The sequence below is a fragment of the Furipterus horrens genome, unplaced genomic scaffold, assembly GCF_987537825.1.
Source record: "Furipterus horrens unplaced genomic scaffold, mFurHor1.1.pri manual_scaffold_4, whole genome shotgun sequence".
NCBI classification, from domain to species: domain Eukaryota; kingdom Metazoa; phylum Chordata; class Mammalia; order Chiroptera; family Furipteridae; genus Furipterus; species Furipterus horrens.
The window spans coordinates 186,404,628-186,431,528 of NW_028327174.1; the positions used below are offsets into that span (position 1 = coordinate 186,404,628).

The 26,901-nt window shown below is 41.5% G+C and overlaps 1 protein-coding gene across 1 annotated transcript in view; it reads right to left on the reverse strand.

Annotated features, from left to right (window-relative positions):
* The window catches only part of SUSD1 (sushi domain containing 1), a 106,420-nt gene that overhangs the window by 72,502 nt on the left and 7,017 nt on the right, over positions 1 to 26,901 (reverse strand). The window contains exons 2-5 of the mRNA XM_090275960.1: positions 20,704 to 20,817; positions 16,354 to 16,509; positions 8,593 to 8,745; positions 7,768 to 7,947 (exon numbers count right to left, since the gene is read on the reverse strand). Of these exons, the coding sequence (XP_090132086.1) occupies positions 7,768 to 7,947; positions 8,593 to 8,745; positions 16,354 to 16,509; positions 20,704 to 20,817 (603 nt within the window). The remainder of the gene's footprint in view (positions 1 to 7,767; positions 7,948 to 8,592; positions 8,746 to 16,353; positions 16,510 to 20,703; positions 20,818 to 26,901) is intronic.

Consider the following 26,901-nt stretch of genomic DNA (forward strand, 5'->3'; position numbering starts at 1 on the left):
AGCAGATATGTTTTAAAAGTCCCCTGTAGTCATGTGAGTAATTAACATTATTATTAACATTAATCTTTTTGATGTTTATAGGTTAAAAATATGGCCTAAGGAGTGGGGTCGAAGGGTAACTTTATGGCACAGTTTCATGAATTTTATAGCATGTTCTGAATTTGGCCAAATATAGTTGGACCCTCATTCCGGGATCACTTGCGCACTAAATTAAATATATCACTGATGTTGGGGGCTGGAATCTAACATCTCAACCTGTGGCAAGTTGAATTTAGAAAATGTTATCATAGCCATCAAAGGAAAATGGAAAGGCTTTAGTATTCCATGAAGCACATTCTCAAGAGTAGCTTATTAACCACTGAAACTAAGCTAATGAGCTCATTAGTACCAAAAAGCCCACTTGCCCTAGGCAGTGAAAAAATTTTTTTTGAAGTACTTTGTATTCTGAAGTCTTCCGCAAACTTTAGTCTCCATGAACAATATATTTCCTTCAGACAGAGAAAGCTCATTTGGAGAAAAAACGAAAATTTTCCATTATACATAACAATAGGTGTGGTCAATAAATAGTATCTAGTATGGAAACACCTAGAATCTAAACACTTCTGAGGGGGTGATGGTGTAGGTAGAAGTATGAATGCTGGGGAAAAAAAGAGTTTATCAGCGTATCACTTGCAAGGACCTTGCATTTGCAGAGGCGATAATGGGTTTCGAAACTGTGAGCTGCATATGAATCTTCTTTTTTATAAAACATTAAAATTCTTCATTTTAATGTTCTAGTTGTAAATAGAATATTTGAATCAAAAAACAATTCATTAGGCAAAGTGAAAACTGAAGAATTTTTGACCTTCCCACTTGATGGTAGGAGGTTTCAAAAAGATCTTAAATTTTTGATAGGAACATTACCACCTGCCACTCCCCACTGGATTATGACTCTCTTATTACAAGACAGCGAACACTAATTCAGGAGCTACGCTGCATCAGGCAAAGGGAGCACCCATGCTGCATATCATTATCTCATGAAATTGTCATGAGAAGAAAACAATTTTACCCCCTCCTACAAAAGGAAACTGGAGTTTAGAGAAGTCTAGAAGTGGGTGTGTAAGTAACTAGTAAGTGGCTCAGTTCAAATTCTTGCAAGTCTGTCTCATCATCTTATAAAACCAATGTCATCATTCATGTTGCACACTCAAATGACTCCAACCATTTGAAAATGACATGTTTTAATGGCATTTACTTGGCAAAAGGGTAACACAAGAGATTTGTTGCATGCAGCAAGTCAATAACAGGTTTGTTTGTTTTTTTAATGTTTTAAAAGATCGCTATATAGAGAGGCGCCAGAAAAATCTATTTCCAATGAGCAAAACCTCCATCACTTGGAACACAGATGATAAACACGAGAGAAGTGCGCTGCCACATGGGCCCGCCTTGCCTGTGGGGGACACCATGAGTCAATCTCAGCGCTCTTCCCTGCTAAGCCCGGACGTGGGCTCAGAATGCTCTTCACATCACTAATAAAAGTTCAGAGAAAGCAGTGCAACGGGCTTATCTGCCACCCCTCACCCGAATGCACTAATCTATGTTCCAACTATGTCAAAAAATTGTCAAACCCTTCTCAACTGTGTAGAGATGAGATTGGGTTCCACTAAGAAAATCTCAAAAGATGAAGAGTTGGCTCAGCAACAACAAATAGCCTTCGGGGTGGATCCTAGACCACACTGTGCAGGGAGCCACGATTGCCCCAGCATCACCTCCCTCCAGGATCCTCCAGCCTTTCATCATTGCCTCCCATCTCCAGGGCTCCCAGGGCTGCTTCTACATGGTATGTGCCTTCCAGAAGCATCCTTGGGTCCTTATCTTGATACCCAAGCTAATGACATAAGGTAAGTCACATCCTCGCTCTGGTTCTTAATGGGAAATAATATCCATTATTAGTTGTAAATATTAGAATATTTGTGAAATGAAACATAATAGCAACCTATGAACCACCTCAGAACGCATTTCTAAAGATGAAGTGAGACAATGTTTATGGAAATCTTGTAAACCTTAATGTGCGGACACCTCTAGAAAATCAGGCTCTGCTATTAGTAGTCTTTAGAAACCATGTTAACCAACTTAAAGCAGAAACTCTGCCTCTACAGTCAGCCCACAGTGCTGGGCCATCCATTCCATGAGGGCCATGGGCGTGGCTATGGGGTAACCAGGAGTCAGCTCCAAGGCCCTGTTCCTGGTTTATCAAACACACAGATGCCACACCCAGAGAGCGGCAAGCTTGGAGGTCCAGAAGGCAAAGTACGAAGGTGTGTAATCAGGAAAGACAGGAAACTTGAGTAGTGAAACAAAAGAGGAGACCAAGGTTGCAGAGAGGCTCAGCCACAGGATAAACTGAGGAGGCAGTTCAAGAGCCAATGCCACAATGTCTGCCTTTGCCTGTGCTACCTTCTGAGGGGGATTCAGGATGTGTCCACAGACTTCAGGTATGCCAGGCCCTGTGTCAGGTGCCGGACAGATCATGCTGAAGAAGACTCCATGGTGGCTGAACTCCCAGATTTACAGTCCAGTAGGGGAGATTGATATAAACCACAAAACAATTATAATAGACTTACACATTGCATACTAAGAAAGAGAATAATGTCAGAGGTGGCATTTCAACTGAATATTGAAAGATGTGAAAGATGCCAAGAACGGGGAGACTGCATCAACAGATGAATGGACAAACAAAACGTGGGCTATACATACAATAGAACAGTGGCCCCAACCTTTTTGGCACCAGGGACCAGTTTCATGGAAGACAATTTTTCCACCGACCAGGAAGGGTGGGGGAGACAGGAGGCAGAGCTCAGCTGATAATGCGAGATTAGAGTGAAGCTTCTTTCACTTGCCCCTGCCCCCCACCCTGCTCACCTCCTGCTGTGCAGCCCACTTCCTAACAGGCCACGGAGCAGCACTGGTCCACAGCTGCGGGGTTGAGGCCCCCTGCAATAGAACATTATTCAGCCTTAAAAAGGAATGAAGCTCTGATACATGCTACATCATGGATCAACCTTGAAAACGTAATGTTAAGTCAAGTAAGCCAGACATAAAAATATAAATATTGTCTGAGACTACATATATGAGGTACCTAGAATACAAAGTCATAAAGACAAGAAGTAGAATAGAAGTTACCAGGGGCTAGAGAGAGACAGGAATTATGAGGTCTCATTTAACAAGTACAGTGTTTCCGTTCAGGAGGATAAAAACATTCTGAAAGTGCCTACTGGTGATGGTTGCACAACACTGTGAATGTACTTAATGTCCCTGAATCACACACTTACAAATAGTTAAAGTTTTATATGATGTGTATTTTACCACAATAAAAAAATGTAAGCGGGTTGGTATTTCAAGTAGAGGGAAAAGCACGTGCAAAGGCCCTGCAGCTAGTAAGAGCCTGACGTGCCAGTCGGGAGCGATGGGAGATGTAACCTGCAGAGAAGCCAAAAAGGCCAAACCCCTGTCGGCTTCCAAGGCCATCGTTAGGAGTCATTTCAATGTTTTTAGAAGGGTTTTAAGCAAGGAGAGAGGATAGCCCAATTTACGTTTCAAGTTCATTCCTGCTGCTGTGTGGGGAGCGGGCTGGAGGAGGCAAGCGTCGAAGTGGATTCTGATAGAGACTGTTCAGTACCAGACACACTGACGATAAGAATTCCCAGCTCAAAAGGAAGATAATGCCCCATAAGGTAGGAGAGCGTATCTGGATGATAAACGTTCCTAGAATCCTCCCACCGCTGTACCCACGCTGCAAACCGCTCCTCCTCACTGGGCTCGCTCATACACAGGAGGCAAATGCCCCTCTTCCGGGTAGCCAGCCACCCCATGTCTCCATTGGAACTCCCTGAGTCTTCGCCCACTCTTTGCCCATAAACTTCGGTGCCTGCCTTTCTGTAATAGTGGTGTAGCTGTTTTTTCTCTCCTCCCAGGCACCAGGGTTTTTTAGTCACAGGATGTGTCATATACAACATGAGACCCAGACTCCAGAATTGCTGTTGATGATAACACGGCTCAAGTGATTCCCTCACCTTGCTCCTGGCTTGGTTAAATTTTGTAAAACTTACAACTTGCATCTTTTCTGAAAATTAAAAGAAAAAGTAACAATAACAAAGTAATAGGAAATGCAAGGCAGAGATACTCCCTTCTCCAGGGGGTTGATGGAAATATGTGACTGACATTTCCATCAAGTCCTACCTACATCAGAAGAGGGGACAACAGAGGCCTTCCATTCTCACTCCCAGCTCTGAGGCCCATGTAGATGAGGGACCCATGTGACAGGCCCCCTGCCAAGGCGGCAGAGCCACCGAGGACACAGTCATTGGAAGAACATGAACAGCAGGTCCCCCAACTGTACCTTCCCCAACAGGGAAGCCGGTTCTCAGACACACGCTGCCATCTGTAACTCACAGCTGCTCCCCTCACAGGTACCTGCTCCTCCGCAGCGTCCAAGTTCACAGTTTGATCCTGTTCTTTGTGGAATCCCCAATCCCTGTGGCTTTATAACTCTGAGCTAAAAATACAGTGCCGGCTGGCACACGGCCCAGATCCTGGAGGCCCGAAGAAGACGAAAGATAAATAAGAAGGGATGTGCTTTTGAGTGCAGCAGACACAGCCCTGAGGGGCAGTGGCCGTGGGGTGGTACGGGGGAGGCAGTTATTAGAGAAGGGAAAAAAGAAGTGAAGATCTTCTAAATACCTGGGGCATATAACAAGCACTCTCTAACCTTCTCCATTCTCAGTCCAATAATCCAGACAGAAATCCAATTTTCAAAGTAATACAAACTGTCTTATAGGGGGTTTCCTATAGAAATCCTTAGGGAGTTCTTTGATATGCATTATGACACATTTTAATCTAAGTTCTGAATTTTAATTGATCCATTGAAAGATAATGTTAGAACTAAAACATACTTTTAGAATTTCTTAACCCCCTCCCCCAGGATAACAATTAACTATTAAACTGTCTTCAGAGCCTGAAATAATAAATCAGAATAGCAAAAGGATTAACTCAGTCAAGTACATCACTGAGGTTTCTTAGTTATGAGATAAATTCAATGAAAACTGAGCTTTTTTTCGTTTTTTCAAAAATGAAGCCCTGGCTGGTGTGGCTCAGTGGATGAGTGCTGGCCTGCGAATGGAAAGGTTGCTGGTTCGATTCCCAGTCAGGGCACATGCCTGGGTTGTGGGCCAAGTCCCCAGCTGGGGGCATGTGGGAGGCAACTGATCGCTGTATCTCACATGTTGATGTTTCCCTCCTTCTCTTTCTCCTTCCCTTCCCCTTTCTCTAAAAATAAATAAATAAAGTATTTTTAAAAATGGAAACAGCTTTGTTATATGTTAAAAATTCCTTCAGTACAGAAAGTACATAAAATATAAAAATCATTCAGGACCACCACCACCCCCCCCCCAGTGGAAATTACCACTGTTAATATTTTGATGCACAGCCTTCTACACTTTTTCAGAAACCTATATGAACTATTTCAAAAATAAGCTGACACTCCTGGCGGGTGTGGCTTAGTGGATTGAGCGTTGGCCTGTGAACCAAGTGTCGCTGGTTTGATTCCCAGTCAGGACACATAACTAGGTTGCACGTCAGGTCCCCAGTTGGGGGCGTGAGTGAGAGGCAACCACACAGTGATGTTTCTCTCCCTCTCTTTCTCCTTTCCCCTCTCTCTAAAAATAAATAAATAAATAAATAAATAAATATTTTTTTTTAAAGTAAGATGACATTATTCATAGTTTGCAATTTAGCAATATATGATTAATACTTACCTATGTCTATAAATATTTTTTAAACATAAAATATTCCATTTTATGTATATGCCATAATTTATTTAACCAGTCTCCTATTGACAGACATTTGGAATTGTTTCTAATATTTCACTATTATAAACAATTATAAACAACTATAACTTCAGAAAAATTAAAAGTGTAAGTGCTTTACACTTCTCTCTACAAGTAAATTTGAAAATCTGGATGAAATAGGTGGTTTTAAAGAATATGTGAATTATCAAAATGGATACCAAAAAGAATAAAACACTTAAATAGCCCATTAAGTATAGAATTTTTTAATTAAAAAAAATTTTTTTGGCTACTTCTCCAAAAGTGCCACATCAGGTAGTTTTCCAGGTGAAATCTTCCAAATCTTTTAAAATTCTATTTATATTATTCCAGAGAAAATAAAAAGAAATAAATTCTTTTTTAACTCAGAATAATATTGATATCAAACCCATAAAGATGACAAAGAATAGAAAATAAGTCAATATCATTTATGAATATCAATACAAGAATTCTAAGTAAAATTGAGTAAATATAATCAACATTAAAAAATAGAACACAGAAAACTGCAGAAGAATCCATTCCAGCAGTTAGTATTGACCATTCGAGAAATCTAATACTATAACCCCCCCATATGACCAGTTAAAAGGAGAAAAAAATATATGATTACATTAATACATGCCTAAAAGACATGAAAAATGAACATTTCTAATTTTTTAAAATCCTAGTAAAATGGGAACAAATGAATACTTCCTTAAGTTTATGTATCTGTAGTCCAAAACTAGTAAATATGGTAAGAAATGAAGAGAGAGAAAGCCAAAAGTAGAAAATAAACCAACTGGCCAGGACATGGAAGGAACCAAAGTGTCCCTTGATAGAGGACTGGATGAAGAACATGTGGCATATATATACTATGGAATACTACTCATTCATAAGAAAAGATGAAATATTGCCATTTGCGACAACATGGCTGGACCTTAAGAATATTATGCTAAGTGAAATGAGTCACTTGGAAAAAGCTAAGAAGCATATGATTTCACTCATATTTGGGATATAAAACAAACTCATAGACACAGACAACAGTGTGGTGGCTACCACAGGGAAGGAGCATGGGGGTAGTGAAGGGTAAAGGGAGCCAAATATATGGTGATGGAAGGTGATTTGATTTGGACAGTGGGTACACAATGCAATATACGGGTATGTATCACAGAAATGTACACATGAAACCTACATAATCATATTAACCAATATCACCCCAATAAATCTAATTTTTTTAAAAAGCACTTTTTCCCCCAAACAACTAAGACCATAATTTCAAAAAAGAAAACAACAAAAGTCACAAAAACAAACATCATCACAAAAACAGAAGTAGTATACCAGTGTGATTAAGGACACAATATTTGAAACTAGAATTCCTGAGTTCAAATTTCACCTCCACCCCTCATTGCATGGCCTGGAACAAATTAACTTCTGCATGCCTCAGTGTTCTCCTGGGGATACTGTGAGGACTGACTGAGTCAACATATAGATCACAGCACCAGGCACACGGTGCTATGTCAGTGCACATAAGAATATAAGTAGATATATATTTAACATCAAAAGCCAAGTTCATGAATGAATAATGAAACACTAAAACCATTGCCATGGAAGTCAGGAATAATACAAGAATATTCAAAGTCAACACTGCTATTTAAAGTTTGTTCTGAAAACACTAGCCAAGTGATCAATCAAGAGAAAAACATAACTTTTGTAAGTGTAGAAAAACGAAAGAATGAATCATGATTATTTTCAGATGATAGGATGCTATTCCTGAAAAACCCAAGAGAATTAACTGAAAACTACTGGAAAAAAAGGGGGGGATTTATTGGGTTTATTTAATTCATTCACCACCCCAAAAAGAAATTTAAGAGAGAAATATGAAAATTTCAATATGATATAAGCTGTGAACCTGAACCTTTTGAAAACTCACCTTGGCAATTTAATTTTGGGGACTCCCATGTGCCCAAGGTTGTGCAGCTTGAAACTGGATCTTCTGGGCCACTGAAGAATCCTTCTCTGCAAGTGTAACGAACTTGGCTGCCAAGCCTGGAAGTATAATTGCCTATGATATAGGCATCTGGGACCTCGGGAGGGGTGCCACAGTCTATTTCTGGAAATAAATTAATGTCAAATTCATTACCATGTGAATATGAATTTTCAAAATTCATAATCTCTCTACCTCTACCACATTCCCCCTCCCTACACTCACAGACCCCAGCCACATTTTAAACAGAATGGTTCATCTCCACATGACTTCTTGGCATGTTTCCAATGACTATCTCTATTCCATCTTCTGACTTTCCATAGGCAATAGCATTTATACATGCACAAAGCTGACAGAATTTGGAAATCAACCCTCACTAACTTATACTAACTAGGCAGAAGCATAGTCCAGTGAAGGGAAAAAACTGCATTGTAAAATACCTTAAGATATATATGCCTGTATAATTTCCAGGGTTACTTTTGAGATGGACTAGTAGTCCTTACCAGATCAGCTGTGTTTACAAGCTAACATAATGGTTAATATCAGAATATCTATTAACTACTAAAAACCCCTCAAGTTTACTACGTTCAGCTTTTTAATATAGCCCCTTTTTATCTTGATTATGTTATTTATTTATTTCATAGGCTGTATAAATGTGCAAAGGTACTAATAATCCCCAACACAGACCCACGGACACCGGCTCGGGGCAGGAGAAAGAGGCCTCCAACAGAAACTCACATTCCGAGGCTGCATTCTTTGGCAGAAACCTACCTGTGCATGACGTAGCATCTCTGGTTGGGTGGAAAGGCTCGGGCCCACTCTTTGGCAAGTATCCATCCATACAGTAGCATTCAAAGCTCCCGTGAGTGTTCACACACCGTCCTCCTTGTCTACACAGGCCGGAAACCTCACACTCATCGATGTCTTGAGACCCATCCCAAATATAAGAGGGAGAGAAAAAACAGAAAAAGGAGAAAAGGGGAGGGGGTGCGACATTGTGACAGCCATTTTTCACATTCGCCTTCCACACTTACAAATGGATGCATTTGTTTACAATTGTATCATGAATTTTATTTTTCTCCTTAAAGGGTCTTCTCATACATCCTTCACTAAGAGGTGCTCAATAAGCACTCGTGACCTTGTTAGGGGATTTATAAAAACCAACAACCATCACCAACTCTCTGACACCAGATAAAACGAACCAAAAAAGTATGCGAGAAAAAATCAATTGCTATAAAATAAGGATGGCCTCAACCACATACTAAAAATCTATGAAGAACTCCAAATACCAAACAACTTAGACAAGAGTGAAAAATGCTTTCAAAAATGAACATAGGATAGCAGGACAGGTAGTAAAGGGATCATTCGGAAGGGTCTCGCTAATTTTATCAAGATAACCAGGGCTTAAAACAGGCTTCAAGAAGGATTAGGCATGCTTCCTGGCAGATTTTTCCCCTTGACTGAGGATTATGAGAAGTAGCAGGTCCAGGGGCAAAAAAAAAACACACACAGAATTCAGTCTGAAAAGGAATCCTCTCAGCCATTTGGCAGCCCCTCACCCGCTCCCTGAACTGGCTTAGAGACAAAACTAAAAACTGGAGGAATCCCATCAGAGCCACGCACACCGGTTTCACTTGGAGAATAAACGTACCTTAAGTGAAGTGGGACATTTCCCGGGACTTGGGCAAGAGTCGCTGCAGGGCAGCGGACAGGGTGCAGCATGACTGGAGAATGTCAGGTTGCTCCCAGACTCGGGGATTTCAAAGACCAGTAATTTTGGAAGGACTGCTATAAGGTGGCCAATATTCTATTTTGCCAGATGAAAACTTTTCTTTCCAGAAAACTACTAACATCATAATTTCATAGAAGAAGAAAATAAGGATCCTTTTAAATCTGTTTAATGTGACTATTGAAATTCAATATTTTCTCCTTTTTCTTTGGTTTTTTTTTTTTTTTTTTTTGGTCTTGGACCAGCGAATACCTCATTACTGATCTTTTGCTTGGGAACCAGTAATTCACTCAGTTGCTGAAGGAGCCCACACAAGCTACCAATTCTGTTCAACCTAAACTTTTAGTGCCGCTAACTTTGGGGAACTCTGTGGGAGATTGTCTTCAAAGGCGGCTGGCACCAATTCTTCCTCTCCCTTTCTTGCATGCCACTCCCCTTGGGCTGGCCTTGGGGCTTGCTTTGGCCAATGGGATGCGGCAGAAGTAACATCTGGCCTTCTCTGGACCTACGTTTGAAGACACCTGGCAGCTACCTCTTTCCCTCTCTCTGACTCAGTGGCCACACTGTAAGGAGATCCAGGCTATCATGCTTGGGAAAGAGGTCCTAAAAGATGAGACCCCACATGGAGGAGAACTAAGGTGCCTGGCTGACAGTCTGCCTCAGGGCCCTAGACATGTGAGAGAGGCCTTCTCTTACCTACCAGCCCAGCCTGGCCCCCAGCTGGATGTATCTACACAAGCGACAAAGCTACCCAGTCATGGAGTTGTGACAAATAATAAATTGTTGTTTTAAGCCACTAAATCCAAGGGGGGGGGGTCATGTAGTAATAGATAATTAAGACAGTTTTTTATAAAATTTTTATTTATTTATTTTTAGAGAAAGGGAAAGTGATGGAAAAAGAGAGGGAGAGAAACATGGATTGTTTGCCGGGGACCTGGGAATCGAACCACTGACCCTTCAGTTCTCAGGCTGGTGCTCAATCCATTGAGTCCCACCAGCCAGGGCTAATTAAGACAGTTTTGACATAAAAAGAGAGGCAGAGGCCCAAACAAGATGAAGAGAAAACTGAATTAATTTTTAAAATGAGGTCTCGGCAATTAAAAACAAAATATGAATGCCAAAAATAAAAACTTAATCAATAGACGCACTGAATAATAGGTTGGTTGATACTGAAAAATAAATGTGCAGATTCCAACTTGAGGAATTCTCCAAAATCACATAGAAAAAGAAATAATATGAGCTAGAATATAGGACAAAAATATGATATAAGAACCAATCCAAAATACTCAGTATCCATTTAATTTTTTTAGATTATATTTTTATACTATTCTGTATTCTTTTTTCCCATCTCCATTCCACTTGGCAACCATCAGTGTTCATTTAAGAGGAAATGCAAAAGAGAATGGAGTAAATGTATAAGAATTAATATTAAAAAATCCCACAGCTCATGTGTTCAAATCCAAAGAGCCTTTACAACTGACAGGCATGAATATTAAAAAATGAAAGCCATTCTGAACTTCATAGAATAAGGGGAAATTTTATAAACCTCCTGAGACAAAGGAATGGTAATCTATGAGGAAAAGAGAACTCATCTGACCTAGGACTTCTTGTCTGAAACACTGAATGCAAGATAACAATGGAATCATGCTTACAGAGTTCTAAGGAAAATAGAGTAAAACATTGTGCTATATTTAAACAAGGGAATGACCTTTCAGAACATGAATGATCCCAGAACTCATACCACTGACAGTTCTTTTCTGAAAAAGATTTTGAGTAAACACGGAAGCCAGTGAAAAACAGAATAAATAATGGCAAGACAGGGGAAGACATAATGAAGTGCAACAAAGAGCTGTACTTCTTCAAAGAGAAATGAAACCAGTAAAACCTAGGACTAAACAATTGGTGATAATAAAATCATGATGCTTTTGGCAATTGTTAAGAAAGGATTCTTAAAAGAAAAATAATGTAAAATAAACTCAATCTCAATCTAGGACAAACTTTAGAAATGATTTGATCCATCCTTGTAGCTTATCAAGATTTTTTTTAAATCTCATTTTGAGGGATTTGTAAAATATGTATGTATGTATAGCTTTGACACAGATATCATTTTTCAGCCTGCCCACCTGCTCCAGACTTCTCAAATGATAGCGGGAACCAGTGGGGTTTTTTTGTATGTGTTTTTGTTTGTTTGTTTTTTCTTCAGTAGAGTTCTAAAAATGAGCAGTACAAGTAACTATAGGGCAAAAATGTAGCTTAGCAGCAGTGGTCTGAAAGACACTTGGAGTTTCTACACACTGATCAGCTCTGTGTGGATCACTGCAGTCATTAATCAGTTTGCTTTGTGTGTATTCAATAACCTAATAAAAATAATTGTTATAATGATTGTTAATAACTATTTCTGCACATCATCTTACACATAGTAGGCACTGTTCTAAACACTCATTATTTATTAAATTATTTCTACCTTGTTTAGTCCTCAAAATAACCTGTGAGGCAGATGCTATTATTACTCCCACTTTGCAGATAAAGTAACTGAAGCATGGAGTGCTTGAATAACTGGACTGAAGTCACGAAGGTAAGTAGTGGGAAGCCAGGATTGGAAACCGGGTATCTGGTTCCAGAGGCCATGTTCTTAACCACTACACCACACTGCCTCTGCCATTACAATCTAACTGCATGAACATCCCATCAATAATTCCCTGTCCACAGAGATTGTCAAAGATATGATCAATTACCTTAATGAAGGGTTGATATGTGTACTATGTATCACTGAGATGAATATAACACGATTTTGACATTTAATGTCCTGCTACCTTTTCTGCCTGCAAACCATCCCTTTTCTAACCCATTCTAGAATCTTGGCTGGATAAACCTGTTAAGCTTATCAGAACATCTCCATGTACTGGTAAATTCCACGTGGTCTCCAAGGTTATACATATTTGTGAAGGAAAAATGTTCTAAGCAACCTTATTAACATTCTTAACTAATCAATGGGGAAATTTCCTGTGTCCTGTTCTATATATTGGATTATTAAACTTTATCCATAGCCAAAACAATTTCTTGTTAGACAGTAGCTAAACTGAGCAGGACACTCTGACCTGGTCCCAGGGCCCTGGTGTTCTATATTTAGCCCTTTCAACTAATAGCATGGGTTTGAAAGTCAGGAAGACCCAGGTCTCAGAACTGATTCTGCAACTTAACCTGTCTGTTCCTTAACCTTTCTAAACGACTCCTGCAAAATGAAGCTAATTATAGTAGAGTTTTTGTGGAGATTAAATAAAACATGTGGAAAGCACTTAGCACAGTGCCTGGCAGACCTTAAGACAGGTTAGCTAATACATGAATGAGTCTCTCTCTTCTGAGTGACTCAGACTGCCCTGGAGCACAAGCCACTCCTTCAAACCTGAGCCTACCATGACCATGAGCAATGCTACGTGGGGCCTGGGGAGTGGCCACCTGGCTTGTTCCACTGGACTTGAATGCTCCAGGACAGAAGCAGGAAGTCCATCTATGGGACTCTTAACTGGAACAAGAGGGCCAAGATGGCAAAAGTTTTAAAAGAAGCCAGCCTGTGAAAACCCCTTTAAACACAGACCTTGTCTTGAGAAGCCTTTGAAATGTGAAGACTCAGAATAGACCGAACAAGAAAAATGCATTCAAGAACTTTCAAGTTCACAAATGTGCTCTCAAAGCCAACTTTTCTCCATCTCGCCACCTAAGAACTCCATGAAATAAGACAAAAATTATTCCCTTACAACTTGAAAACTTTTTCCTGCCACCTTCCCTCCTCAAATGCCAAATTCAGCTAAAAAACCACAATAGAGGAAAACACACACACCCATTTAAAATCAGGACTGTTAAACTCACATCGTTTATTAATATTATCCAGTGTTGGCAAGGATATGAAGAATTGAACACCTTCATGAAATGAGAAGACAGGGAGAAAATTGCTATGAACTTTCTGGAAGACAATCTGGCACTATGTATGAAAATGTGTACCTTTGACACAGAAACCATTTTTTCAAAATGTATAAAAGGAGCTAATTATGTGTAAGGCTGTAAGTATAAGATGTGCATTATAGCATTTTCTCACAATAGCGAAAAAACAAAACAGAAACAGAGAAACAATCACAATGGGGGAGAAAACAGTTAAGTAGTATAGTACAGCCGTATAATAAATTCTGTATAGTTAATTTAAAAGGTATTATATATCTATCTCTACTATTTTTAAAGACAGTTATAATTTACACTCATCTTAAGTGTTCAGGTCATGAATTTTGCATCAAAAGATGCTGTTCCAAAGCTCTGCCCCTCACTCCCTCAAATGTCAGAGGCCTTGACTAAGGCAACTTTGCCCCTTTTGGGGGCGAGGGGGGCACCCCTGAGCTCCCTCTACAGGTTAGCAGCCCCCACACTTGACTCTTGCTTCTTACTTGCTCAAGCCCTAGGATATAGATATGCCGGGTTCTTTCCCAAGGCCTTACTTCCACAGCAGTCTCACGTCTCTTCACCTACCCTCTGCCCACTCGAGTCAAAGCACGGTCCCACTGCCAGTGCCCAGAGCTTCTGCCTCTGGGTTGTGGCACATGGCCAAGTTTCCATGGTCCCCAGGAGTCTCAGGGGGCAGCCCCGCGGCCAAAACACCTGTAGGTTCTCCAGAATAGGAACCACTACACTAGAACCCCTGCACCCATTCCTCATCTATCCTTGGTGACATCCATAGTGGCCTATCTGCAACCAGCTCCCGAACTTGACTTGAACTCTGCAAAGCATGAGAAACATCTGGTCATAGAATTCCTTATAATTCAAGAACTATGATTCACATCCTGTGGTCCCAGGCAAACACTGGCTAACCGAGGATACCCCAAAACTTGCTCAGCCTCTGCCCCAGCTGAAGTCCACTGATGTTTCTGTGGCTACTGTGATTTTGAAGGAAAAAAAGCTCAGTATCATCAAGAAAAGTAACCCATCAGCTTTCACAGAGTGATAAGTGGATATTTCAAGAGGAAAGGTCATGTGAACGAATGATTGCCAATGGACATCAGGCTTCTTTTTGGGGGAATGGAGATATTATAAAGTGTGATAGTGGTCATTGTTGCTCCACTTTGCGAATATACTAAAAGCCACTGAACTATATATTTCAAAAGGGTAAATTTTTTGGCATGTAATTTATATCTCAATTTTTTTAAAAAAAGAAAAAGTCACTAAATAATTACAAGAAGTAGAATAAATAGAAGCAGGGCCCAGATCAGGATTTTATTCCAAGAAGATTGGTTATTAGGCTGACATCTATTTAAACCTTGCATAAATATATTTATTTTCTTCTATCTTTTTAAAAGTAGGGTGTGTTCTTTTAAACTATAGTGACATAGTTATAAACTTTTTCTTGGAAAACTCCCACAGCCTTGAAAACACAATTTCAGGTTCCTTGTCCTCCAGAAAGTTCCCCAATCCCTTCCCCACTCCCAAGGCAAGTGCCCCTGTGCATTCTGGGTTCCAGTACGCCCCCTTTGCTCACCTATCACTAACACTTTATTCTCTGAAATCAGCTGCCTGCATCACCTCCCACTAGCATAGAAGAGCATGAGAAATATGTATTGAATAAACTGAACACCAGATCACCTTCTTGTAAAGTTTTTTCTTTTTAATTGGTACCTTAAAAAAAAAAAAACAACACACACTTAATTTAATCCTGCAATACTGTACTTCTGCAATGGCATGGCAAGTACTTTGCTGCCTAAAACAGGATATTATAAATGTCTTCTCTGAAGGAGTGTACTCATTCATGCCAAAAATAAATCAAGTGGAGCCTTGGAGTGGTCTTAACCTTGGTACAGGTCAAGAGGGAGAAGGAATCAGAGCATCAGAACCTGTGGTTCTTGGTGAGTAAGAACCATGTTCTCCTCTGAAAACCTTTCTTTTCCCTGAAAACCTTTAAATATAGCAAAGCTTTTAAGCCAAGTCATTAAGTCTGTACAAACCCATCTTAGAACCAGCAGTCTCTTCCTGCCTTTCCTCTTCATCACTTCAAAGATTTTCTAAGAAAACCAAAGAGCTATATTATCATGACATGCTGTAAGTAGAGTTCAGATGATACCGGGGCCATGGAAAATTAGGAGGGTTTTGCCCACCCCTTGTGTTTGAACAACATATGCCCAGAAATCTGACTGTTTAAGCTCCTGTGGTCTGAAAAGTAACACTCCTCACTCAGCTTATTCCTGGGGGAGGTAAGCTCTCGGACCTCCTGGAGACCACATCACGGTGCCCACCCCCCAGGACCTTAGTGGGCAATATGCACAGAGCTGGTGAGTGCCAGTCACCCTAAGAACAAACACCCCACCCGGGGTTACAGGAACCTGCAGATGGCACACTGTCTCTGAGAATCCCTCCTTGCTCTTTGTTATAAAAATGATCAAACACACAGAACAAGAAAAAGAATATTACGGTGAGTTCCCATAGACCCACAGCCCCAAGATTCAACAATCTGTCCCATCTTGCCATTTAAAGTAACTTACAGATATAGTAACACTAGATACTTCTTAATAATACCCCTAGATACCTCCAAATAAGATTATTATCCTAAATACCTCAGTACTGTTATCCCATCTAACAAAATCAACCATAATTCTCTAATATTAACTAATACTCAGGTCCTGTCCAAACCTCCCTCACAGATACTCTTCCAGGAGAGTCCCTCCCTGACATCACACCCTGTCCCGGCCCTGCCCTGTCCCTTCTCCACACCCCCAGACACCGTCCCGCCAGCGCCCATTTGCGGTCAGGGCAGCCCCCTTCGTGAGTACCTGTGCAAAAGGTGCCATCATTGGGAATGAATGTCTTGTTGTTGTTTGTGGCTTGATATCCCTCAAGGCAAATGCAGTAAAAGCCTCCGAGCGTGTTGTGGCAGGATGTATGGTTCCCGCAGACCACAGCCGCCCCGAACTGGCACTCGTTTTTATCTGTGGATAGAAACATTGAGAGAGCATCCAGGAAAAAGGCTATCAGTCCATACCGTGGACAACCCGCCTGCCCTGTGCTACGAAATCTACATTCTGCGACCTACTTCCCCAGCTTCGTTTCCTGTCCCTGTGCTCCTCAGACTACATACAGGACATGGGCCCCTTGGAGTTATGTGCTGGGGGGTGGGGGGGAGGTATGACACCACAAGAGAAATCCATCATCTCCATCTGGAAATCCAACGTATTTGAAGATTGGGAGCAGGGCATTCTTTCTGAACTTTCCCACATTTGGAAAGATCTTATCGCAGTCCTGGGGAAAGATATCTGGCAGAAGAATCCCACTTTTCCGGCTCAGCCTTTCTCCTTGCTCTTTTCATGGAAGCCAGAGGAGGACGATTTTGCACGTAGTGATTAACTGGAAAAATTGTTACTTCTGGGTTACCAGGAAACACAATGGTATTAGCGCTTAAGCTTCATCCGGGAGCAGGGCTTATGCTGTGGCAGGAACAGCTCCTCAGTGACCCATGCGGATAACATTAGGCACCCAGTGAGGCGGGACTGGAATATAGGGTGCTTGATGAAACCACGGAAGCCTGCCTTGAGGTTTTTTTTTCTTTTTCTTCCCCTTATTATTATTATTTTTTTACATAGGGATGCATAGGTTCTTTTGAACTGGTGTTTCAGGATTTTTCAGATATAATCCTAGCAATGGAATTGCTGGTTCAAAAGGCAGTTCCATTTTTATTTTTTTGAGGAAATTCCAAACTGTTTTCCATAGTGGCTGCACCAGTCTGCATTCCCACCACCAGTGCATTAGGGTTCCCGTTTCTCCGCATCCTCGCCAGGACTTACTGTTTGTTGATTTGTTGATGATGGCCATTCTGACTGGTGTGAGATGGTATCTCATTGTGGTTTTTATTTGCATCTCTCTGATGGCTAGTGATGTTGAGCATTCTTTCATATGTCTATGGACCCTCTGTATGTCCTCTTTGAAGAAGTGTTTGTTCAGGTCCTTTGCCCATTTTTTAATTGGGTTGTCTGTCTTCTTGGTGTTGAGTCATATGAGTTCTTTATATATTTTGGAGATCAATCCCTTGTCTGAGGTATCATTGGCAAATATATTTTCCCATGTGGTTGGTTCCCTTTTCATCTTGCTGATGTTTTCTTTTCCTGAGCAGAAACTTTTTAGTTTGATGTAGTCCCATTAATTTATTATTTAAATTAATTAATTTATTTATTATTTGGGGGGGACCCCCACTCTGTAACAATTTCCCCCTCTCAGACTTAAGATCCTTTATAATCTTATAAAGGACAATGGGTGAAGGTCTTGTGCTCCTCTAGCTGCTTCAAGCTGGACATGGTCGTCGTCCTATTTTCCCTTGGGTCCAGAAATCCCTAATAAGAGTGGGGGTGTGGAGGGGAGGGTGGCCTTCCCACATGGGGAAGGATCATGCAGACTCCAGGTCAGTTGGCTGTCCCTGGGCAACGGCAGGCTCAGTTTAACAGGCTGGCATCCCTGTTGTATTCCGGGGGCAACAGATTTCTGCCTTGAGTATTTTTAATTCAATAACTTGATATAGGTACAAAATGAAAGTAAAGCTCCTCCCGTTTCTGTCCCCTGGCCCAGGAGTCAGCAAACTTTCACTGTAAAGGGCCAGTCATAGGTCTCTGGTTACAACTGCTTGGCCATGTCTTTGGGGCCCGAAACAGCTATAGACAACAGGTTAAAAAATGAACAATGCTGTGTTCTAATAAAACTCTATTTACAAGAACAGGCAGTGGTCTGTTCTTCCCCAGCCTCTACCATCTGAGGAAATTCCTGTGACCAATTTCCTATGTATCTTTTTAGAGCTGATCTGTCCAGCTAGTGGTGGGAAGTGTTTTTGTCTTTTGATGGGGGCGAGGGAGGAGGGGTTGGAACCATTACCTTATGAACCACAGTTTTTCTGTTTGCTATTTAGTTATTTATTACAGCACAGGTTCCCTCGAAGCAGTTCTACCGCCTCTCTCACAATAGCACTCAATTCCTGCTAACGGGAAAGTACTCCCCCAAGCCCTGGCAGGTGGCTCAGGTGGTTGGACAATCATCCCCTACACCAAAAGGTTGTGGGTTCGGTCTCTGGTTGGGGTGTGTATGGGAGGCAACCAATCGGCGTACATTGATGTTTCTCTCTGTTTCTCTGTCTGTCTGTCTGTCTGTCTGTCTCTCTCTCTCTCTCTCTCTCTCTGTTTCTCTCTCTCTCTCTCCTCCCTCCTTCTGTCTCTAAAAAAGTAAAAATAAAAATAAAAAATCCTGGAAAATAAAAAGTACCCCCGCCCCCCCCCCAAAAAGCTGGTATAGGTTTTTTCTTTCATTTTTCTGGTATTACCTTTGTTACAATTTAATGGAACCTGGAATGCGATTCATGGTTAAAACTGTCTGTGGTAAGACCTGCCTGAGCACTTAGAAAGTCAGAGGGCCCTCAGGTCAGAACCAGGCCCAGCGTCCGGCCCAGCTGACCAAGCACTGCATGGGGGTTTCACACAAGTCCAGTTGCCCATAAAAAGAGTCCTTTCTGTCCTTTACCATTTCTGCCATTGTCTCTGAGGCATGCCTCTCTCTCTCCGCTGCAGACTTCACAAGAAGGGACATTTGGGCTTGTAGGAGATTCTCTAAATTTTAGGTCCCTTGGCATAATGCCATGCAGTAGCACCTCTGCACAGGTACAACCTCACCTGTAACCTGTGGCATGATGTCAGCAGGCCAAGTACTGGAAAATGCAGTGTCTAGCAAGTAGCACATAAACTTATAAAGCCCCCTCCTTCCATTGGGTGAAGTCTGTATTGTTCAGAAGTCAAAAAGCAATCAAGGTGGCAGGGAGTTTTCCTGGGAGGAGGAACTCATTTGGAAGGGCACAGAAAAAGATTATCCACGGTCCTCAACTCCAGCTGCCTGGCCCAGCCCCTGCTAGCCACCGGTGGGGGGGTGGGGGTGGGGGAGGGATGACAGAAACTCCCTCAGGAGCCTTGAATAGCAGGGCAGCCACACTTCTCATGGGCAGAATCCTAAAAAGTCAACGAAGGCACCACTCCAGCCTGCAGGGATCAGCAGTGGTGTGTGATTGTCAAAGCTTCTATCTGTGAAATAGAATATGGCTTTTTGAACTCAAAACTGAGTTGTTGTTATTATTTTTTCTAAAGAAGAGGGGAAAAAAACAAAGATATCATAACAACCCTGGCCAGGTGGCTCAGCTGGTTGGAGCGTCATCCCCGACACCAAAAGGAGCATCGGGGAGGCAACTGATCAGTGTTTCCCTCATCAATGGTGCTCGCTCTCTCACAGGCGCTCTCTCTGTCTCTGTCTCTGTCTCTGTCTCTGTCTCTGTCTCTTTCCCTCTCCCTCTCCCTCTCTCTTCCTGCACCCCAAATCAATAAACATATTCTCGGGTAAGGATTTAAAAAAAAAAAAAGATATCACAACAAAGTTGTGCACACTGTCAAGTCCACAACCTCAAGGCAAAACTATCACTATTCTTACTGCATGCAGCAAGGTTGCTGGGAGGAAACGGTTATTATAGTAACATTCATTATTACAAAGTTGTTGTGACCCTCTCCCTCTCTCTGAGTTGGACTTAAACTTGGATATGGTCTGACTCTCATGGCATGACAGATACCACGAGGCAAAAAATGATCTCAGCTGCTTCTAGCCTAAATGTCTTTGTTTTAAGTCACCCAAGACTCCAAAGGGTCATAACCACAGAAAATTTGGAGAATGGATTCTGGTAGACATAACACTCAAAGCAACAGTATTTCATCAATTAGCCAAAAAGTCTAACAGGCAATTGTGTTTTGTTTTTACTCATGATACTAATGTAAGTTGTTTTTATACCCAAACAACAGGAGAAATTAAGAAACTCAATATTGACTTGAATTGCTAAGTTCAACTTAAGATTTGAGACAGATTTTAAATCTGTGTTAGACTAGAGAATTTCCAGAGATTCCAGTCCAATGACCTCTAACGTGAGGGATAGATACTTCCTTGGAAACACCAGAGGCAAGAAACAAAGACTTATTATAATTGACAAAACTTCTGGTAATAAAAACAGTGAAAAAATAACAATGTTTTCTCCTCAAGGACATCAACCCTTTAACACTAGAGAATGCCGTTTCTTGGTTCGTTCAACATTTTAACTTAACACAGGATTCAGAACTTACCAATACACTGAGTCCTCCCGTTGCCCACAAATCCATACTTGCAAATACACAACTTCTTCCCTTCTCGTTGCTTGCAGGTGGCATGTTCATGGCAAGTGGCACAGATGTCTAAATCTGAATCATAAATTGTATACATCAGGAGAAGAAAAAATTTAATCACCTACTCTGGACAAATCATATTTGGAATAGTAAACATGTGTAGTAGAGAACCACAATTTAAATACCAAAATTAAAAATGATCTGATCCCATCGTTAAATATTTTGTTTATTTATTTTGAGAGAGAGGGGAAAGGTGGGAGAAAGAGGGAAAGAAAAAGCAATATGTGGTTGCCTCTTGTGCATCCCGAACTTGGGACCTGGCCTGCAACCCAGGCATGTGCCCTGACTGGGAATCGAACCAGCAACTCTTTGTTTTGCAGGCCAGTGCTCAATCCACTGAGCCATACCAGCCAGGGCTGATCATATCTTTAAAAATCTATAATGACTACCCATTGCCAACAGAGGAAAGTGCAAATTCCTCTACCTGGCAATTGAAGCTCTTAACCATCTGACTCTAGGGTAACTCCTCCAGCTCGATTGTTCCCAAAGCCAAACCATGCACGGTATTCCCTTCAGTTAGAACGCCTGTCCTTCCATCTCTAACCAGCTCGTGCCTATTTAGATTTCAAGAACCAATTTAAACACCATCTTCTCCCTGATACCTTCCCCATTAATCCATTCTTGAAGAAAATTAAATGCGTCTTCCTCTGTGCTCCCCTAATACCTGTATATTCCCCTATCAGCCATGTTAATGTGTCACTATATTCTTTTCCAGCTGTGTCTTCCCAGCATGGTATTACGAATGAGCTTCTCAAGGACAGGGACTATGTCACTTGCCCATATGTCATTATTTATACAGTGTAAACATTCAATATATTGTTATTGACCAGCTAGATAAAGGGACCTGTGATCCTACTGCTACAACTCAAAAAACCAAGTGGAGGGGAGAAAAACTTCTCTATGACCCAATCCATTTTCCCTTCAGGGAGAAAGTGAACATGTTTATAATATCTGATGAGATAACAGCCAGGACCCAGCAGGATGACCAGCTCCCAGTTATTTAGATAAGCAGCCAAAATGTTCGGGGCTAAAACTCCTGAAACATCCAAATTACCAGATGGTGATATCTGGCCGGAGATCAAACAAGAATTTCTACCAGAGGCTAGTGAGAGATCACGTTGCACTCTCTGCGTCTGTAATTTCAGGAGTGGCCAGGGAAGGAGAACCTTTCGCATGGAATTTCATCTCAGTCTTGGCCCCATTACTACCCTGGTAATGAAGACTTAGCCCTCAGGCTGCTCCAGGCAGGAGACCAACAAAGGCAGGGAGATTTCTAAGTACTCTTAACCATGCTTGTTTTATTTTATTTTTTAAACAAAAGATAACATAGAAATGAGACAAACCACTACTTTATTACAGATACTAAATTAACCATGGAATATTTTTAAAATGTATTACACCGAGGCCATAAAGAAAAATATAACAAATTTTTAAAAAGTGGAGATTGTGTAAGTTGTACTATCTGATATCTGACTGTCATTATTAATGTGATAAAACTATAAACTAAAACATAAGACTAGTGTCCCCAAAAGAAAACCAGCTTGAAACTACAGAACACTCTCCCAAATAAGTCTTGGGACAAAGATAATATCAAAACTGAAATCTTTACTGCCAAATATAAAAACTTAGCTACTCTGGAAAATTTGAGTTTTACATGTCTTCATGCTTTAAAAGAAAAAAGAAAAATCAGGCAGCCAGGGGGAAAAAAACAAAAACAAAAAACCCTAGAATTTAGGAAACTTAAGAGAAGATGAAAAAATCAAATTAGAGGTGTTATGGGGTAGGAATTAGTAAAAATAATATAATGTTAAAGACTAGAAGATATATTCAAATTAACTAAAAAAAACTTTCCCCAAATTCAGTACATCATAAAGACCAGTAAACTAGTCAAAATGCAAGTGAGGGAGTTAAAAAAAAGAGGAGGGGCATGTACAAAATTAGGAATAAGAAGGAGCTTATAACAAAAACCATATAAAACATTTTTTTTTAATTACAAATGAAAGACTTCCAGTTCACTATCACAGAGTTAATATACTCTCAACCGCAACCCATCCCCCCAAATGGCATCAAAGACTAGGAAGGTATAAATCCAGGGAGGGAAAATGACAGCAAAGTATGTCAACAATATTTCAGGAGATGGGAGAAGGGGACATACGAGAATTGCCTGAGAGAGAAGAAGAACTAAAAACCAACTCCGAACAACTCAGGAATTGGGGTCACTAAGTAACTCAGAAGGCAAGCATAGGGGATAGGCCTGAAAGTTCAAGGAACTCCTTGAAAATATGTCTATGGAGTAGTTAGATGCCCACATCCCCTTCACTAACCTCAGTCAGATGGACTTTTACCGTGTGGGGAGAGCAGACCAGAAATGCTCCTGATAATTGGGACAACAGATAATGCTGACTTGAGAGTGAGCCCCTTACCTAAATGTTCATCAATCCATATTGTAACCATTTGGTTAAATACATGTAACCATTTTGACATTTTAACACATAATATTTTAAAACAGTTCCATAGGGACACTGTCAATTCATCATCATATGCAACCAAAATTTTGGAAGTAGTTTTAAAATAACGAATCCCAGGTGAGGTCCACAAACCCAGCTGTGATCCACCATAAAATGACAAACATTTTCTCCAGCGTGTGTGTACAGTGCAATAACAGATATAAATACCACCTATAAAATCAATAAAAAAATAGTAAAATGTTTGATTTTTTTTCTCATATAGAATGCTTGTCTTTATAAAGATGGTGGCAGTTATATACATCTAGTCCAGAAACTTATATTATATGGCAGGTGATGACTTCATATAAGTGCTAAGTCAATCTAATAAATGCACACAAGAAATTAAGAAGCAAAGTAGTACTACCCACTCGGATAAATTAAAGGAAGTTCCTTCTGAATTAGTGGACAGAATCTAAGGTATTTTTAGTAAATTTAATGAAGTTCAAGTCCATTCAATAGATAGAACCAGACAAACAAAATATGGCCCTGTAGAAAGGCAGCCAGGTATAGAGGAAAGCACTGGACTTGAGACTTGGAACTGGATCCTAACTCTAGCCAAGTCCCATTCATGAGTGACCTTTAGCAAATCACTTAATCTCACTGGGTCTCAGTTTTTTTCGTCTGCATAACAAGGGCTTTGGGATTCTCAGATTTTAAAAATGCATTCAAATTACCTAAGGATCTTGTTAAACTGCAGGCTCTGATTCAGTTGGTCTGGGGTGGGGCCCTATATACTCATATTACCCTCCTACCAAGCTCCCAGGTGGACCACATTTGAGTGGCAAGGTTCAATGGTCCCTGAAGTCCTATCCCTCTCATGTTCTGACACTTCATCCTTAAGAACCTGTTATAATGACCCATTAGGAATAATTTAGCATAAGTGTAACCCCAAGGACAGTACATGGTATGTTTGGCTCAATGAATGTTTGTTCCTCATACTGGCAATAGAGGACTTCCAAAGACTTCTGAGACCACCTGCAGAAGAGAACATGGTTTCCAGGGGAAGAGAGGCCTTAGCAGAAGCTTCTCATTCAGCCCTAATTAGCATAGTCTGCAGGGCCTTGTCCGGCGGCCCTCTGAGTTCGAAATGCTTGAAGGACCAAGTAGCCTCTTGGGAAAAAAAGCTCGTTTTAAAGAAAAAAGCAGGAAGCACAATTCCAATCCACAGATAGGTAACCAGGAGCAGTTGGGGGTGGGGGGGGGCTGCTGACCACACACAATGTCCATTGTTCAACAGCCCGCAGCTCAGGTAAGAGGCACCTGAAGACAGAGTGACCAATCCGCCTCAGTTTTAATACTGAGAGTCCTGTGTTCCGGGAAATCCCTCCTTTTGGTGCAAATCAAGACAGTCGGACACCCTCCCTAGAGAGCTTGTTAAAGCAGAATCAACCCCCAGAGATTCAGATTCAGTAGTGGTGGGGTAGGGTCTGAGAATTTGCATTTCTAACAAGCTCCCAGGTAGACCACTGCCATGAGTCACGCTGCAAGTCTAGCTCCGCCTCAGGCCTGGGGTCAGAATCCTGGGGAAGGGAAATGTGATACTGAAGAAGTCTTCACCAAGTCCAGATGGATGCAAAGGATAGCATTGGGACCAATGTGACAGAATAACCCCAGGAGAGGACCTCTCCAGGCCGGTAGAAAGATCTCAATGCGTTTGCTGTAACCTGAGGGGGACTGGTATCTGGACAGTTTTCCATCCAGGTCAAGGATGACTTTAGTTCTATCATCAGCAGACTCAGGAGAGCGGGGAGGTGGCCGCAATGTAGTAACTGAGCCAAGTACTGCAGCGGGGAGGGAGCCCCTGACCCCCACCCCCACCCCAGGCGTGCCTAGAATTAGTGGCAGAAAAATGGGAGAGTGGGGATTCCAAAGTCTAGGAGGAAGAGCCTGACAAGTATTGTATTATTATTACTGTGTCCCCAGCCAGGGCCACCCCCCCCCCCAAGGTCACTTCCCTTCTCCGCTCTGCAGGGACCAAGCCCGTGTCAGCCACATGCAACAAAGAGAGGATGAAACCTAGGTTGGCATCTTCTCTCTTGCTCCCTGGTTCTGTGATCCTAAACTGTCAGCCCTCCACTTTAGTCTGAGATGGAGATCATGCTGCGAGGATTAAATGGAAATTATCAATGCGGTATGAGCCCTAAAGCACCAGACTGAGATCATTTACAGGAGTATTTATATCTCTTCCCGTAGACATTGTTTGTATTGTTAGAAACAAGTCACACACGATGCAATGCCTGGTATTGGTCAGAGTGGCTCAGAGAGATGACGTGGCCTGCCACCTGCTAGCTGTGTAATCCTGGATAATCCCTGTGCCTCAATTTCCTATAAATCTGTAAGATGAGCATAGTGACAAACCAACTTCATATGGTTGCTGCCAGAATTAGAGAAAATGAGTTAGTACATGTAAAGCAAATAGAATATATCAGACATTATTGTAACAACCACTCAACAACCCTTCATTAATGAATAAATGGCAGCTAGCCAATTATACCAATGAAGACAGTGATAAAAACTGCATTGATGCAAAAACAAAAAAAACAAAAAAAAGAAGCAATGTTTTTATGTGGACAGATACGTGCCTGTTCATGGGGCTGGTAATCTACGAACCATAATGTCTTATTTTATATAATCAGTCTTTGCCTTCCCACATCCTGACTCAGAGATTGGGAGTTCAGCTTCCTCATGTTTTCAGCGCGGCCCGCCCCTCCCCCCTCTCCACAGCGCCCCAAGTAAGCACAGGCCTCCCATGCGTGGCCGCTGCCAGCCTGAGCAAGCTCCTCCTCTTGCTCCTGATTTCAATATCAAGCAACAACTTAAAGGCACTTCTGAAATAACAGCGGGTGGACTTTGACAATACAATGAGGGGATTTTGTCCACTGCCAAGGGAAGAAAGTAGTTCAAAATCACAAATGGAGTGCTTGAATTTGAGTCTTAATCTAATCCCCAGCCACTCACAGATAGACCAGCAAACCCACAGCACAACCTTCGTGAGATCCTGGATCTCAGATTTATGGAGACAGGTGGAGACATGAAATGACCTGAAGCAATAAGCAAAGGGGGCACCGAGCTCAAGAAGAGAAAGCAGCTCTAGCCTTCTACCACATGACATAAAGTTGCATTGCTCTTAAGAGACTACATCAAATTCCAGCGAGGGAAGGAACTTGAGAAACCTCATCTCCTCTCCTCTCCAGCAGCCCTAACGGAAAAAGCAAAAACAGCCTCTGCTTTAGCATCCTCCAGGACTGAGTGCACGGTATTCTTCCAAGCAACTGTTTCCTTGCAGGCAATGTGATCGATCCTGTATTTCCCTTCCCAGCCCAAACCAAGACTGACATCGCCTATCAAGAGCCCATAAACTTTCCTCCCATAAAAGGGATACAGGGCCCTCAGCTTCCTTTCGCGTTTTAGCCCTCTTCTGTCCACTTTTCTGTTTGACCAAGAGCAGCTTGCAAGTGGAGGTGTAACGGCTCAGAAACTCCATTTCTTACACGTGACCCTTTCTCCTTTCTGTCCACCCACTCCCTTCCCTTAATCATTAAGCTCTACGACATCAGATTCAGGTCAGTATCACATTGTCTTTATAACAAAA